The 16131-nt window shown below is 63.3% G+C and overlaps 2 protein-coding genes across 2 annotated transcripts; one reads left to right on the top strand and one right to left on the bottom strand.

Moving 5' to 3' along the window:
- Positions 1-1086: 1086 nt before the first annotated feature.
- Positions 1087-4868, bottom strand: LOC311625719 (gametogenetin-binding protein 1-like; the record flags this gene model as incomplete). The annotated part of the gene is made up of 7 exons (XM_084890233.1): positions 1087-1178; positions 2105-2229; positions 3019-3127; positions 3328-3422; positions 3837-3934; positions 4404-4624; positions 4794-4868. The coding sequence occupies 7 exons, from the start codon at positions 4866-4868 to the stop codon at positions 1125-1127; spliced, it is 777 nt and encodes a 258-aa protein (XP_084746359.1). The 3' UTR covers positions 1087-1124.
- A 2508-nt stretch (positions 4869-7376) lies between these two features.
- Positions 7377-13268, top strand: BAK1 (BCL2 antagonist/killer 1). The gene is made up of 6 exons (XM_084891275.1): positions 7377-7666; positions 9305-9396; positions 10140-10272; positions 10601-10744; positions 11619-11799; positions 11973-13268. Exons 2-6 carry the CDS (start codon positions 9336-9338, stop codon positions 12075-12077), a joined length of 624 nt encoding a protein of 207 aa, XP_084747401.1. The 5' UTR covers positions 7377-7666; positions 9305-9335; the 3' UTR covers positions 12078-13268.
- Positions 13269-16131: the final 2863 nt, after the last annotated feature.

Here is a 16131-nt window from a genome sequence, read left to right as displayed (position 1 = left end):
AGCCAGGCATGTGGGGCCTGGCCAGGAAGCCCGGGAGAAAGCCCCAGCCCCATGGGGTCCGAGGGGGGACTCCCCTCACTGGCTGGGCTGGGCAGGGACAGGCCAATCACTGCAGTCCCCCTGCACCACCCCACCCACATGCCACCCTCCCAACTAGCACTGTTATCAGCCACGTGATTGAGAGAGGCCGCCGTGTTCTGCTATTGAACTTCAGCTGTGCAGTAGGGTCAGGCAGCCATGGGGTGGGCTGGGGTGGGGGTGTCCATGGAGCAGGCCAGACCGCCATGAGAAGAGCTGGGGCAACGTGAGTTCTCTCTCTCTCTCTCTCTCTCTCTCTCTCTCTCTCTCTCTCTCTCTCTCTCTCTCTCTCTCGCCTCAGAGCCTTGGACCACGGAAGGGAAGACAACAGCACCTCCTGGTGTCCAAACTGATCCTGTGTGAAGTGAGCCTCCCACTCCCGCCCCGTCGCTGCTGGGGGCGGCGGGGGCTGGCCTCCTGGACGGCTGGAGCTCCTGGCCCAGGACCCCGAGGGGCGCTGAGCCTGGCGGGGGCTGCACCCAGGGCAGCGGGAGGGCCTCTGCGTGGACCCAGGGACCCTTCACCTGCCCAGCCCAGCCCCCAGCAGGCCCCGTGGCCCAGGGCTGCTTTCCTGGCTTTGTCCCTGTGCGGGCTGGGCAGGAACTTCCTGCCGGAGAATTCCCGGATCCTCCCTGCGAGGCCACCAGCCGCTGGGAACGGGGCGGAGGGAAGTCAGGGACGTGCAGGCCTGGCCAGGGTCCTTCCCACCCTGCCAGGTGCACAGACCTCCTGTCCTCCCGCCGACACCCGCTGCACCTGCCCCGGAGCCCAGGGCACGGCAGGCACAGACGGGGCTAGACTGAGCCCCCTCCGCTCCCCAATCCCCCTGGCCCCCCACCCCCTCCGCCAGCTGAGCTGCTCCGGTGCCGATGAGCCGCAGGGTCCACAGACAACCAGGAGGCCGGAGTCACACTGGGCTTTATTCGGACCTCGCAGCCCCGGCCGGTGGGGGGACAATTTATCCGCCCCGGGCCCGCACTCCGGATGTTCCCACGGAGAGGGCTGCTCCCGAGCCGCCGGCCGGGGGGGCAGACGCCCAGCCCCGCTCACTCGAGCGGAGGCCAGTCCCCCAGGTCATGCATCTCCTCGAGGAGCAGGCACTGGGGGCAGAGCGGGGAGGAGGGGCTCAGCGTCGGGGCTCCCCTCTGGCTCTGCACCCCAGAGCCTCCCACCTGCCGAGGCCACCTTTCCCAGAGCCTCCCCGGCCCAGCTGACCCCGCCCACCCGCCTGGCTACTTCCTCCCACAAGACGGAGGGACCTTTCTCCCTCCAACTGGCGGAGTGCAGCGCCCAGCGGCCCTCCCGTCCTCTCCTCTGCTGGACACACCAGGGGGCTCCACACCCGCCCTGCAGCCTCTGCCGCGAGGGTGTGGAGTAGTATGCAAATTGACCATCACTCCAATACACAAGATGGCTGCCCCCATGTGGTCAAAGATGGCTGCCCCCATGTGGACACAAGATGGCCACCACAAGATGGCTAGCAGAGGGGGGCAGTTGGGGGAAACTAGGCCTGCAGGGGAGAGCAGTTAGGGGCAATGGGGCCAGGAGGGGAGCAGTTTGGCATTGAGCAGGCTGGCAGGGAAGTGGATAGGGGGTGATATGACTGGCAGGCAGAAGCGGTTAGAGACAATCAGGCAGGCAGGCAGGCGAGCAGTTGGGAGCCAGCAGTCTGATGGGATCAGGTCTAAATGGGCAGTTGGACATCTCTTGAGGGGTCCCAGATTGGAGAGGGTGCAGACTGGGCTGAGGGCCACCCCCCTTGCCCCCTGCACATGAATTTTGTGCACTGGGCCTCTAGTATAATAATAAAAAGAGTGGCCATTTGGATCTGGGTGAAATGAGAGACAGAGACTGACGGGGAAGAGTGTGTGTGCAGGGGTCAGGGTTGGACTCTCAGAAATACCACCAAGAGGAAATCATGGCTTCCCTACCAGGCAGTGGGGGCGGGCTGGAGCCGGGGCCGGCGGGGCCATGGAGGCCTCCAGCCCCGCCTTTGCCAGTGTCCTCGGCTGGGTGGGTGGCATACCTGGTCACCCACAATGCCCTCCAGGGTGAACTCTGGCGGGACCAGAGACGCCTGGCTGCCCATCCTCCGGCGGCGGGACTCCTGCTGTGCTGCCAGAAACTTCTTTAACTCTGACTCCACGAAACCTGAGAGCCAGAGAGGTGGCCGGCCGGCGGAAGCAGGCCTGAGCACGCTGCTGGAGGCTCCCATCCCGCCGGCCGCCCAGCCACAGGGCTCTCCGCACCCGCTCCCCAGACACCGGCTCCCCAGACGGACGCCGGGTCCCCAGGAAACGCTCCCCGGGCTCCCCCGGCAGCCTGGGTGCCTCCTCAGCTCCTGGGAGCCGTGCGAGGACAGACGTCTACTCCCCTCCAGCCCTGGGTCTGAGCCATCCGAACTCCCTGGGGGGTTCGAGTCCTGGCCCTGCCACTTCCTAGCTCTGTGCTCTCGGAGAGTCACTGAACCGTTGTGCCTAGCTTCTCCACTGTGAAGGGGCGAGGATAGACCCACCTCAGAATCCAGCTCATTACTGTGTGAAAGGCGCTCAGAGGAGGAGATGGCCCATAGGAATGATTATGTGAAGGTTAACATAATGGCTTCCTATGCTGCCCTCACTCTCTCATCTGCCCTCAGGGAGAGCCTCTGGGGCGCTGTCACAGAGCTGGAGGGGCAGCTGAGAGAAATCTGGGCGGGGAGGCTGGTGCAGCGGCAGCCCCGGCCACAACCCTCACCTCCAGGAGGAGGACCCTGCCTAGAGGGGAGGCCTCCCGCCCAGCCTCTCTCTGGCCAACTGCCCAGGGGGTCATCTTATGTCCTATGGTGCCACCTGGTGGTACGAACTGGCATCGCACCCTTGAGCCCATAGGAAACGGGGCCGCCTGGGGCGTGTTGCGGGGGGGGGGGGGGGGGGGGGGGCATGGGGGCACCCCACTTACCCACTGTATCTACTGGCCTCAACCTCTTATGCAGTGGCGGCTGGAGGGTGACTGGGACACAGAGCTCTTCCTCCATTTCCTCTTCCTCACCTTCCTCCTCGGCAGGCAGCTGAGGGTGTGCCAGGGCCCTGAGCAGTGAGCCCAGCCTGCAGCGCCCCCTCCACCCAAAACAGAAGCCGCCGCACCGCTCCCGGGTGAAGAGGGGGCTGCTCCCACTCGCCGAGCTCACATCCTGGGCCCCACCCACCCACCGGGCAGGGCCCCACCCCGCCAGGCCTCCCCCGCGCTCGCCAGCCGGGCCCCACACACCTTGGCCATGGCCAGCTTCTGAAACTGCTTGTACAAGGCGAGGATGTGGTTCCAGGGAGTCGCCCCCATGTTCAGAGAAGCCAGCCTGAGTTCTCCTGTGAAGGGCAGGCGACCGTCAGCGGGCACCGGGGTGGGCCCAGCAGCAGGGTGGGCCCGGGGGCAGGGGCAGCTGGAGGCTGAGCTGGGCGAGGCCGCCTGGTTTTTCTCAGCAAACACCTGCTGTGCGCCAGGCACAGCTCTGGGCACTTTACAAAGGACATTTCATTTAGTTCTCGCAACTACCCTCTGAGGTAGGAACTATGCACTCTCATTTTTAGATGGGGAAACGGAGACACAGAAAGGCTGAGCAATTTGCTGCCATCGCACTGCCCCTGGGACCCCAGACAGCCTGCCTCCAGCCATCCCCTAGGCTGTCCTTCCTGGCCCAGCCCTGCAGAGTCCTCAAAAAGAGGGCTGTTTCTGACCCCGCCCCACGCCTGGCCCCGCCCCACGCCTGCGGCCACACTCACCATCCAGCAGACACTGCTCCTCCACGGCTGGGGCCTCCGGGCTGACCTCCAGTGGCCCCGTGGCCCTCTGCTCCACCTCCAGGGTTTGGACGCTGATCCTAAAGCGGAGTCAGGGGAGGGTGGCAGGCGGGGCCCAGAGACTAAAGGCCCCGGATATCCCCACATCCGCCAAGGCTCTCCTACAGGCCCTGCTCAGCCCCTCACCCGCCTGCTCCCAGCTCCGGCTGGCCCCTGGGGCTTCATCCTGGAGGCGGGGTGGGGGCGGGGACCAGGAGGAGAGGGCGGGCAGGTGGAGTGGGAACAGTGCACCGATGCCCCCCCCCCGCCCCCCCGAAGGCGCTTTCTGGCCCAGCAGGACTCCTTTTTCCTTGGAGCCCCTCCCCAGCTCTCACTTGTGGGAGGACCCTCATCCCTGCTTCCTTCCACACCCCCAACACACCCCTCTCCCGGTGCCTCCACCCTGATGTTGTCCATCCTGCCTACCCAGGTCCCTGTCCAGTGCTCCACCCTCCAAAGACTCCCAGTCCGGGCAGCACCCCAGCATCCATCCAGGCCTTGTCCCAATACCTCTGCCCAGGCCCCTTCCCACGCCCACAGCCCAGCCCCTCACTGTCTGGGGCCCCTGCTGCCTCCTCCTCCTCCTCCTCTCCCCTCTGCGCCTTCTCAGACAGGGACTCCGGGCTTCCTCTGGGCAGCACCCACTGTACCTCTAACCCCGGGGCCATGACGCTCAAGTCCTTCATGGAGGGGTAGTCTGGGCCCCGTGCCCCCAGCCCCGAGGGATCACGCTGTGGGAGGGCACAGAGGGGGCGCGGTGCCCTGGGGGCGCCTGGGCGCCTTCCTCCCCACTCACCCCTGGGCGGGCGTCAAGGACCCAGCGCGCGGCTCTTGCGAGGGGCACTCCCGATGGCCCAGCAGGGGCCTGTGGGAGCTCTTGGGGCTGCCCCTGCTCCTCACCAGGCTGCGGAAGAAGCGGAGCACGGAGGAGCGGTCCCCATTTGGAGACCGCGGGGTTGGAGCTGGGCTCTCCATCCTGAGAGGGACCCTGACTCGGAGGGAGGGGCCGTAGCAGCCCCCCAGGACCAACTGCTTAAGAACTGGAGGAGCTTTCAAATTAAAAGCTCCCGCTGGAAACTTCCAGGAGTTCCAGAAGGCCAAGGGCAGGCAGGCGGGAGTGGGGAGTGATGGGGGACGTGGGGGGATTGGCTGGGGACAGAGAGGGCAGGGGGTTGCTGAGGCAGGGAGGGGGCATGGGGAGCCAGCCTGCGGGCGGCTGGTGAGGAAGCATGTGGGTGGGGAGGGGGCAGAGGAGGCTTGGGGAGCCCGGGCCCTGTGAGGGGGCACGGGGTCTAGAGGACTCCGCACACCCTCTGCACCTGGCTGGTCCTTCCCTGGCTGTGGCCAGAGGGCTCTCCCCTCCCCCTCCAGGCGCCCAGTGCACTGGCGTCCAGCTGGGTGCACAGAGCTCCTTTGTTTTGTTTTGTTTTGTTTTGTTTTTCCCCTAGAGAATTTCTTTATTGAAACTTTCATTAAGTTTTACCATGAAATGTTATATACATGATGGAAAATACATACCGATTATATGTCAGAAAAATCCTTCAGTCGGCAAACTTATTAGCCAACAGAGCCATACATCAACAGTATAACGATTAAAATTTCTTTTGAGAGCCACATTTTTAAACTTAAACTTCTTCTAACGCCACTTCTTCAAAATAGACTTGCCCAGGCCTTATATATATAATTAATATTTTTTTACAGAGAAGAAGGGAGAGGGATAGAAAGCTAGAAACGTCAATGAGAGAAAAACATTGACCAGCCGCCTCCTGCAAGCCCCCCACTGGGGATGTGCCTGCAAACAAGGTACATGCCCTTGACCAGAATCAAACCCGGGACCTTTCAGTCCACAGGCCAACGCTCTATCCACTGAGCCAAACTAGTTTCGGCCCGTCCGTGGAATTTTGTGGAAGAGCCACATTCAAGGGGCCAAAGAGCCTCATGTGGCTCTTGAGCCGCGGTTTGCCGACCACTGCTCTATAGGGAACTGCCAATTCCAGGGACCCTCCAGTATTAGGATTCGCCGGCAGGGCTCATTTCTGTCCCTCAAACAGTGCCCGGATTCCCATTTCCTGGTAGGAAATGATGGGGTTTTTTGTTTGTTTTGTTTTTAATATATTTTTATTGGTTTTAGAGAGGAATGAAAGGGAGAGATAGGAACATTAACGATGAGAGAGAATCATTGATCGGCTGCCTCCTGCATGCCCCCCACTGGAGATGGAGCCTGCAATGGGGCATGTGCCATGAACCGGAACTGAACCCTGACCTCCTGGTTCATAGGTCAACACTCAACCACTGAGCCATGCAGGGCCAGGTGGGAATGACGTTGTTATGTATTTTGAACCAGCATGTGTTCTTTCACTCCACGCCAAGGTCCATCAGTCTCCATCATTAATTCTCACCAGGAACTCACTTCTAAACTCCCCAGGAGTTCAGTGTCAGCGAGCAGCACCAGGTCCTACGGAGACCATGCCAGCGGCTGCCGCTGCCCAGTGCTATCAAACGGCTGCGCTGCTCCACCCACACCCCCAGCTCGCCTTATTCCGTGCAAAAAGCCAGCCCGAGCTGGTGTGGCTCAGTGGGTAGTGGTTGGCCTGCGGATTGAAGGGCCCTGCGTTGGATTCCGGTCAAGGGCACATGCCCCGGTTGTGAGCTCGATCCCCAGTAAGGGGGGTGCAGGAGGCAGCCCATTAATGATTCTCTCTCATCATTGACGTTTCTATTTCTCTCTCCCTTCCTCTCTGAAACAAATAAAAGTATATTTTTAAAAAATTCAGCATGTGAGTTTCAACAGTGAAGAAACTTTGGTACTTTTGTCTGCTCTGACAGTTCAAACTGTTTTTCAAAATATTTGAGCTGAGTATCTTAGGGACGAAACTGTAGTCCGCCAAGATCGAGTCCCCGTTTCCCTTATGCTACAACTTTCCCCTCTTGTTTTCAGCAAGATTAGCGGTTCCACTAGTAAATATCGGGGTTTTTCTTTTCAAATTCATCAGTAAACTCTCGCTCCCCTGCTCCCGGCATGACGTCCTGTAAGGCGTCGTGCTGCTTTGGAAGCTGCCCCCAAACTCCTCGGAGCACGGATCCCTCACGTCACGTCTCTACAATCCCCCAAACTTGAAGCGGCTCAGCACCGCGGTGCCCAGTTGACCGGGCGGAAGCGAAGGCCCTCGCTGTGGTTCCAGAGACCACAGAGGTGCCTGAGCCCCAGTTTAGGCTGTTATTTCCCAGGGCCCCTCCGGACTGGATTATAAACCCAGCTGGGTGCCGTCCAGGGAGCTCCTTCCCCCGCTGGGCCTCAGTTGGCTCCTCCGTGCAGTGGGTGCAGTGGAAGATCCAGTGAGAAGATTCACTCGCCCGCCTGCAGGAGAAACATCACCATCCTGGTTTCCCACTGGCATTGACCGAGGGGAGGGAGGAAAGATCGAGGACGGGGTGGGAAGAGCGGCGGGAGGAGGAGCCACTCGCTGGGCGGGGGCTGCGGGATGAGGGGCGAGCTCAGACGGACGCCCGGGCCGGGAGGCTGTACATCCGCATCCGGCGGCTGCAGAGCCACTTCCTCTAGAGGGAGCTGCCGGGGCCGGAGCTGCCGGCTCCTCCACGCTCCCTTCGCCTCTGGGTCGCCCTGGGACCCGCAGAGGCTGCATCGCACACCGGGAACTCGCTGACAGCCGCTCCAGGACGCCCGGCCTGGGCAGCTGACCCTGGAGCAGCCCCTCGGGCCCCCCAGCCTCGGCCCCACGGAGGTCCCCCGGCCTAGGCCGGGGTCTGGGCAGGTAAGCTGGCAGGGACCGGCCCACCTCTCCGATGGGTGGGTCGTGGCAGCCCCTGGCTCAGGGTGGGGCAGGGAGAGCGCTGGGAGGGCTGGGAGGCAGGCTTTGCCCGGGCAGCCTCCACACCCCCGCGGGGGCCGGATCCCGCCGGGCTGCCTCTGCCGCCCCTCTGCCCTGGCCCTGGTGCCTGAGAGCCGGGTGCGAGGGACCGAGCCTTTTAGCAGTCTGGGAGGCCGGAATGGAGGTCAGAGCCAAGGTCAAACTGGGGGAGAACTCTTTCTTTCTTTCTTTCAGGGCTTCCTGCTGCCCAGGAGGTCTGCAGCCCCGCTGGGCCTTTCCCCTGGGGAACAGCCTGGGCCCGCAAACCGGTAGATGGGGTGCAGGGGACTCGCCTCACCAGGAAGTCATGCCTCTTGGCGGGCAGGGGCAGGCCCTGGCGGGCAGAGGCCTCTGGTCCTGGGGCTGTGCCGAGGCTCCAGCAGGGAGCTCCCAGTGGGGAGGGGGAGAGGAGGGAGCGGGAGCTGCAGGTGCAGGCAGCATCCTCTGGCCTTGCTGTCCTGGGGGGCCGGGTTTGGGGGACCAGGGGAGAGGAAGGGCATCTTCCAGGAGGAGCTGGAAGTGGGGGTGCTAGGCAAAGGCCTATTTTGAGGGGCACCTGGGGATGGAGGAGGGAGGGCCTGCCCTCTCCCCCGCCCACCCTGAGAAAGAAGGGCGAGCCAGAGAGCCCTAAAAAACAGCCCAGGCCTGGCCCAGGGTGGGGCCTTCCCTCCCCGGGGATGGAGGGAGGGTGTGGGGGTTCGGGGAAATGCTTGGGTGTGCGGGGAAACGGAGGGGTCCAAATTGAAAGTGAAACGGCTCATGTCCCGGAACTAATCCCTCTGTCGAGGGCTCGTAGCCGATCGGGCCATGCTGCTGGCAGAGAGAACCCGGCTGGGCAGGAGAGCAGTGTGGGTGAGGGGGCGCCCGCGGAAGGCAGGCGGGGCTGTGCTGGAGGCCTGGCTGCAAGGCAGGAGTGGAGGACACGGCCAGGCCTAACAGAAAGATGCCCGGGAGGAACACCCTCTGAGACCACAACTGGAAACTAAATCTTAAAAGAGCTGAATGCACGGGCTTGTGGAGATCCAGTCACAGCCTCTGTGGCCCGGGCCCTCGCCTCCGCGCGCCTCACCGGCCGCCTGAGACCCGGGTGTGAGGAGCCTGGATGAGTGCCGTTCGGTGTCGGCACCGGAGGGAGCGCACAGCTGGCAGAGCACGCCATCGCGCTCACAGGCCTGAGCTGGGAAACGGGTGTGCTCTGACCAGCCAAGGGCGAGGGGCCTTCGAGGTCCTCGGCTGGAAGGTGGCCAGCCTGAGTGACCCTGCGACCCTGTGCCTGAGCTGAAATTCACTTGGGAAGCACGGGGGCCCTCGGCGGCCACCCTCAGGGGGCCCGGACGCCGAGGTGCAGGTCCCTGCACGGGTCTTGGCTGCTTTGCTTTGTCTGGGCTTCCCTGAAGAGTTGCCAGTGAAATGCAAGGGGCTGGAGCTCGGACTGGGTGTCCTTCGGGGAGACGGGGCCACGTGACCCCCGTGTGGCTGTGGAAACCTCTGGTCTGTGGCCCCTGCCTGTCCCCACCTTTGCTCTTTCTCACCATCCCACAGGCTAACACTGCTCTCCCCCGCCGCCTGAAACATGGCCTCTGGGCAAGGACCGGGCCCGCCCACGCAGGGCTCTGAAGAGGCCGCCGCTTCGGGTAAGTCTTCTGCCCCTCGCCCACCCCGTACCGCGAGGGCGGCCGTGAGGACGGAGGGCGGGCGTGGACCGGACCCGGAGGGCCCCGGCAGGCGCTCTGCCTCGGTGAACTCGCCTCGGACGCGGGAGAATGATCTCCACCCACGGCAGGTGGCTGCTGGGCAGAGATCCCGGGAAGCCCTGCGCTGGGCGGGAGGGCGCCATCCCAGTGCCAGGGCGGGATGGGCGAGAAGAGGGAAGAGTGGGCGTGGCTGCCTGTCCCGGGGAGAGAAATGAGGAAGTAGAGGCTTATCTCACGGGGAAATGATTGATCCGGTCCTACCTTTAGAGGAAGTAAGACTCTGCCCTTCCCTCTTCGGTGGGACCGGGAAGCCTGCGGCCCTCTCGCTCTCGCGGGCTGTTCCCTGGACTTCGGGTTCAGCCCCAGGTCTGCCCCTATGCCCCCACGTGACCTATGGCCCCACGACCCCTAAGCCGTCAGGGCTGGGCCCTGGTCACACTAAACTCGGGGCCCAGACGCCCTGGTCGTCCTGGCCCCGCTCTGGCTGTGGGACTCGTGCGGTGACTGCCTCCCGGCCTCGGCCTCAGCCGCCTGCACGCGGGACTAGGTGGAAAGTGCGGGAGACCGGCCCCAGGGAGCCAGCACGGGGCAGCCTGCCGCGGGGGGGGGGGCAGCAGTGAGAGCACCCTCCCCAGAGCTGGCGCCAGCGTGGCTCCCCGCCTGACTCCGGCTTTGGTCCCCAGAGGAGCAGGTGGCCCGGGACGCGGAGGAGGTTTTCCGCAGCTACGTTTTTTACCGCCACCAGCAGGAGCAGGAAGCTGAGGCGGCGGCCCCCGCTGACCCAGAGATGGTCACCTTGTCCCCGGAGCCCGACAGGTGCGCAGCGCCCCGCGGGCACGCCTCAGGGGGGCAGACAGATGCTCACATGGGTCACCGTGGAGGGCCTGGGAGCAGGGGGCCCTGGGGGGGCCTCTTGCCCTCCTTTCTCTCTGGCTCCTTATTCATCTTGGGCTCCCCCATCCCCCATCCCCCCAGGGCACCTTGTCCCTGGGCCCAGCCCAGCCCTCGTATCTGAGAACACTGGGGACCTCCGGGGAGGGTGCGCAGGCCAGGGCCACCAGGGCAGAAGGCCAGCCAGGTGCCTGGGCCCGGCCCTGACAGCTGCCCCTGCCCCCTTCTCCCCCCCCTCTCCACGCTCCCCCAGCACCTTGGGGCAGGTGGGTCGGCAGCTCGCCATCATCGGGGACGACATCAACCAGCGCTACGACTCCGAGTTCCACACCATGCTGCAGCACCTGCAGCCGACCCCGGAGAACGCCTACCAGTACTTCACCAAGATCGCCTCCAGGTAGGCCGCCGGCCCCTGCCGGCACCCCGCGCCCGCCCCGGAGGGACACTTCTCCGTCAGCCTCAGGAGGCGTGTGCGCCCCACGCCCGCTGTTGGCTCACGTTCGGCCCCGGCCTCTGCGTGCTGGTCTCCGGTGTGAGCGCTCAGCCGTCCGGATCAGGCCTGCGGAGGGCCGGGTGGGCAGGTCCCCAGAGCCGCCCGCCCCGCCCCGGGAGGCAGCGCTGTCCTCATTCAGAGCCACTCCTCACACCAAAGACGGTCAGCTGCCCCTGCTGCCAGGTCCCCGGACAGGCAGCCGGTGCGGTGGTTAGAGACCGAATGCCGGTCACGGCTCCGCTTTGCCACTTGCTGTCTTTGTGACCTGCCTCGCTCTGTCTCCTCGCCCGGAAGATGGAGCGGGCGCTCAGGACGGGGCGCACGCACAGGGGTTATCCTGTTACCACGGCAGGCGTGGAGCTGGGTGAGAGCAGGGGTAGCAGTAGGCTTCGGGTCCGGGGTTGTGCTCAGCTGGAGCCCGCCCAGGCCCTCAGAGGCCAGCCCCTCCGTGCGATTCCAGGATGTGCCCTAACCTCCTCTTCTGTCCTTTTCTCTCTGCTGCCCCTCGCTGCCAGGCCAGCAGCAGTGCCCACAGGTAATGTCCCTGCTGCCTCTCCACTGCTCTGCCCTGTGCCCCTGCGTCGTGGCGGGGCGGCCCGTCCTGTGCCCTCTGAGCTCTCTCCTTTCAGAGACGCAGGCTCCCCCCGAACAGCAGCCAGGCGGGCACCTCTGCCACCTGACTCACCGCTAAGCCGTGTTGCTTTCCCGCTGGGAGGGGGGCGCGGCGGTGGGGAGCAGCCCCCTGGACTCCCACTGACAGCCCGTGCTCTGCCCGCAGCCTGTTTGAGAGTGGCATCAACTGGGGCCGGGTGGTGGCTCTCCTGGGCTTCGGCTACCGCCTGGCCCTCCACGTCTACCAGCGAGGCCTGACCGGCTTCCTGGGCCAGGTGACCCGCTTCGTGGCCGACTTCATCCTGCACCACTGCATCGCCCGCTGGATCGCGCAGCGGGGCGGCTGGGTGAGTGCCCAGCGCTGGCAGCCTCCTGAGCTGCTGGGCTGCCCCCGACACCCCCCCCCCCCCGTCCCTGGTGCCTGTACCCACAGCCAGCCCCTCTGACCACCCCTGCCAGCCCCTCTGACCACCCCCTGCCAGCCCCTCTGACCACTCTCCCTCACCCCGTCTCCTGGCAGGTGGCAGCCCTGGACCTGGGCAACGGCCCCATCCGGAACGTGCTGATAGTTCTGGCCGTGGTTCTGTTTGGCCAGTTTGTGGTACGAAGATTCTTCCAGTCATGACCCGGGAGGGTCCTTTGGGGTCCCAGCTGAAACCCCGCCTGGACTTCGGCCAAGCCTTCTTCCCTCCCCCGTGCCCGGCAGGGGTCCCCGTCACGGGTACAGAAGCTTTAGAAGTGGCACCCCAGCTTTGAAGGGCCCCTGGCCGGGGTCGGTCAGGCTGCAGGGGCACCCCAACATTGCATGGTGCTAATGGACCCCCACTCTCAACTCTCTGCCGGGCTTTGGGGAGGTTTATAACTTGGGGAAGCAAGAAGCTTTTCCCCAAGAAGTTTTGAATAGTTTTAGCTTTTTATAATGCCCTTAGGACACCCCCACCCTCCTCCCCACCACTGCCACAGCCAGGACCTGGGACGGGGTTAGCAGGCCTCTCCTATGTCCCAGTTCAGCTGTTCTGGAAGGTCAGAGCTCAAGAGCTGGCCTGGAGCCCAGTCCTGGCCCTTCCAAAGCACCCTGTCCCCAGCAGGGCTGGCCGGGGTTGGGGGACAAGGACCGACTGAACTCCCCCGCCCCACCTGCACAGCCTCGGCCGGCGGACTCTCAGGGATAGGGCCCGGGATGTGGGTGAGGACGCAGCTGAGCTGTCTGACGTTACCCACCAGGTCCCGCCCACCTGCCTCCGAGGTCCTCAGTCCGCTCCCTTCCCCTCGCCACTCGCCTGAGGCGGCACTGCCTGTGAGGCTGCCTGCCCGTCACTCCATACCCGGGGTCAGAGGCCTCCTCGCGGCTGTAGGGCTGAGGACTGTGGTTTGTGATGGTCAGGGAAGGGGCCGGAGCTCACCTTGAGGTTTCTGAGAAGCCCCGAGGCTGGATCCGCTCCTGTGGCCGGCCAGTGTAGTCTGGGAGGGAGAACTGAATACTTGAACTTGACCCCAAGCCCACCACCTGCCTGAGCCCCTGGGGAGGGGGGGGAGGACCTTGTCTGCCTTACACAGCCTGGGGGTTTGGGAAGAGAAGTGCTGACTCAGCCAAACGCAGGGAGGAGATGCAGATGGAGCCCCCTGGCCGCCCCGCTCTGAGTGTCAACAATAAACTGCCTCCCTCCCACTGGGAACTGTCGCCTCTATCAGTCCTCTCTCCCACGGTGGTGAGGGAGCCTGGGCACGCCTGGCGGTCACCTGGTCTCTTGCTGAATCAGGTCTCCTCTTGGGCTCCGGAACCCTGCAGAGGGCCGGCTGTGGCTTGGTCCGCCCCCCATCTCTGAGTCCTGGGCCAGTGTCCTGCCCCCGGTGAAGCTGGCGGACCCTGAACCGCCTGGCTCTGGCTGCGGGTTTCTGGCTGCTGGGCTCTGGCTGCCCTGGTGGAGCAGGCACAGGCGGGGACCCGCTGAGTCCCTCTCCCTTCCTGGGGCCACCACCCTCGCCTGGGACACCGTGTCCCCGCTTCCGCTTGCCTGTGTCCCCCAGCGAGCACACAGCTTTCATTGTAGCCGTTCTGTGCTGCAGGGAGTCCCGGTGGGGAGGCTGCGGGGAGATAAAAATAACAAGCATGGGGGCGAGCGGATGTTCCTCAGGGCGCAGTCTTCCGTCACGGCACCTCGGTCTGTTTCTGACTCCCTTCCAGCACGGTCACAGGCGGGCCCCCTGGGTCTGTTTCTGACTCCCTTCCAGCACGGTCACAGGCGGGCCCCCTCGGTCGGTGCCTCGCTGCCATCCCCTGAGGGGGTCTTGCCCCCCTGTCCCTCCAGCTTGGCCTCCGCCTGAGCAGAGGCTGGACCGGTGGTGGCTCCAGGGCACCCCAATCTGCAGAAAAGCTGCCAACACTGCAGGGCTCTGCTGAGAATTTCCCATCCTCACCCCCCAGGCAGAGCCAGTGACCTGGTCCGGGAGCTCAAATGCTCACTTTGCAGATGGGAAAACGGGCGGGGGGGGGGGGGGGGGCGCAGGGGGGGGGGACACCACACACACACACACACACACACACACTGCTCGGGCAGGGAAGGGCGGGAGCCAGCACTTGCCACCATGATACTGGTTCGAGTTTTACACCCAAGGAAGGGTGGACACGGGGAGGTGGGGAGGGGGGTCCATCAGCCGCTGCTGGGCCTGAAACCTCCGCAGAGGCCCGGAGCCGCTAGGCTGCCGGAGTCCAAGATGGCCTTGGCGGCTTCGAGCACACAGACTGCCCGCCTCCCCCTCCCTCCCCTGTTGTGGTTTTTGTTGCGAATCCTCACCTGAGGATACCCTTTCCATTGATTTTTTTTAGAGAGAGTGGAAGGGAGGGGGAGAGACACAGCCATGGTTGCCTCCTGAACGCACCTGATCAGGGCAGAGGATCAATTCTTGACCAGAATCGAACCTGGGACCCTTCAGTCTGAAGGCCAATGCTCTATCCACTGAGCCAAACCAGCCAGGCCCCGCAGGGCTTGCAGCCAGTGAGGGCAGCATGGCGAGCAGGCGCCTCGGAGGCTGGGAGAACGGATGGGCAGTGCAGGGCTGAGGGTCTCTGTCAGGAGGGAGCTGGGGCGCTGTAGAAGGCCAGGGCCCTGAGGTCTGGGCCCCTCTGTGCACCCTCTCTGCTGCCAGGAGGAAGTTTCCAGCACCCAGATCCAGCGACAGGGAGCGGAGACCTGGGTCGGAGGAGGCCGCAGGGGGCTGTGGGCTGCAGGGAGCATGGGGTTCTGTGGGTGAGGAAGTAGTTTCTCCAAACAGCCTTCATTTCTGCGGTTCTGATACTGAGCTGCCCGCAGGGGTCTGGTCCCTTAGCCTGGTGCCGCTGCACTGGGTCAGGCCAACCCGGGCAGGGGCAGTTCCGGACAGCTGCTCTGCTCGGTGGCAATTCAGGCCCCTGCCTGCAGCTCCCCGAGGCGGGCTCCGCCCGCACTGCAAGCGTGTTTGCTGTCTCACCTCTGAAGTGTTCATTAAGGTGTGCAACCAAACTAATACAAGAAAATCCTATTTTGCCAAAATCGCTTAGTGCATTGTTTGAACGAGTTTTTATTACCTAGCCATCTGAGTAGCATTAAAATAAATTAAAATTAATTTATTAGGCAATTAAAATCACGACACTACCATGTCATGCTCCAGTTGTACACACCTCAGATGTAAAGGTCCTTGATCAAAGATGCTTGTAAAATATGGGGTCACTCTAAAAACAGATGTTCTCGTGTGTGTGTGTGTTTGTGTGTGTGTGTGTGTGTGTTGGGGCGGGGAGGGTGAGGGGGAGCAAGGCAGACGACAGAGACAGAGAATGGAGCTACCAGAGACCGCCGGAGGTCGGGCCAGAAAGGCAGCAGAGCCAGCTGCTGGGGCCTCCCCCCATGCTGGACATGCTAGGAAGGTGGACGTTAGACTATGGGGTATGAAGGATGGGGCATTCCACCTGCTGGATAATAAGGGACAAGTAGTGATCTGGCCCCCGAGCACATGATGGGAGCAGGCCACCAGCAAACCGTATCAGTGATCCCATAGAGGGCCACGATCAGGGGAAGGGCCAATGAGGGCAGACTCGGGACTTCTCTGAAAAAGTCCCCTAAAAACGAAGGGACTAAAGCCACAGAATCTCTCACCTGGAGTGTGGGGCTGGGCAATGGACTTGGGTGGGCACCACGTGGATGCCTGTGAGGGGTGTGTGAGAGGCAGCTGGAGAGTGGCATTGAGTGGGCACTGATGGTTGAACTCAGCATAGAAATCGAATGCCTCTCGGGCCCACTCACCTCAGTCTTCCTTTGCAATCTTGAAATCATTCCTGGTGCCCAGTGTCTCACCTTTTTGCAGCACTGGCTAAGAACATAGCACGCAGACAGTTCTTCAAAACTGCCTGCTCACCTGGCCAGCTTGGCTCAGTGGTTGAGCATCAACCTGTGAGCCAGGAGGTCATGGTTAGAGTCTAGGTCAGGGCACATGCCCGGATTGAGGTCTCGATCCCCAGTGTGGGGTGTGCAGGAGGCAGCCTATCAATGGTTCTCTCTCATCATTAATGGTTCCATCTTTCTCTCCCTCTCACTTCCTCTCTGAAATCAATTTCTTATATAATTAAAGCCTAGGTGGCGTCACACACAACGTCATCACAAGATGGCCACCTGTGGGGGCTGTTTCTATCTTCCGAGACCCGCACG

This window comes from Pipistrellus hanaki (assembly GCF_964339955.1).
Source record: "Pipistrellus hanaki genome assembly, chromosome: 7".
Classification (NCBI taxonomy): Eukaryota; Metazoa; Chordata; class Mammalia; order Chiroptera; family Vespertilionidae; genus Pipistrellus; species Pipistrellus hanaki.
The sequence above is the reverse complement of the archived record's forward strand: the minus strand, read 5'-3'. Positions and strand labels throughout refer to the sequence as shown.

Excerpts from the sequence above, each read along its gene's own strand:
- BAK1 (XM_084891275.1), top strand. The coding sequence starts at position 9,336 with ATGGCCTCTGGGCAAGGACCGGGCCCGCCCACGCAGGGCTCTGAAGAG. Across the intron at positions 9,397-10,139 it reads TGAAGAGGCCGCCGCTTCGG|AGGAGCAGGTGGCCCGGGAC; the intron begins GTAAGTCTTCTG and ends TTTGGTCCCCAG. Across the intron at positions 10,745-11,618 it reads TTCACCAAGATCGCCTCCAG|CCTGTTTGAGAGTGGCATCA; the intron begins GTAGGCCGCCGG and ends CTCTGCCCGCAG.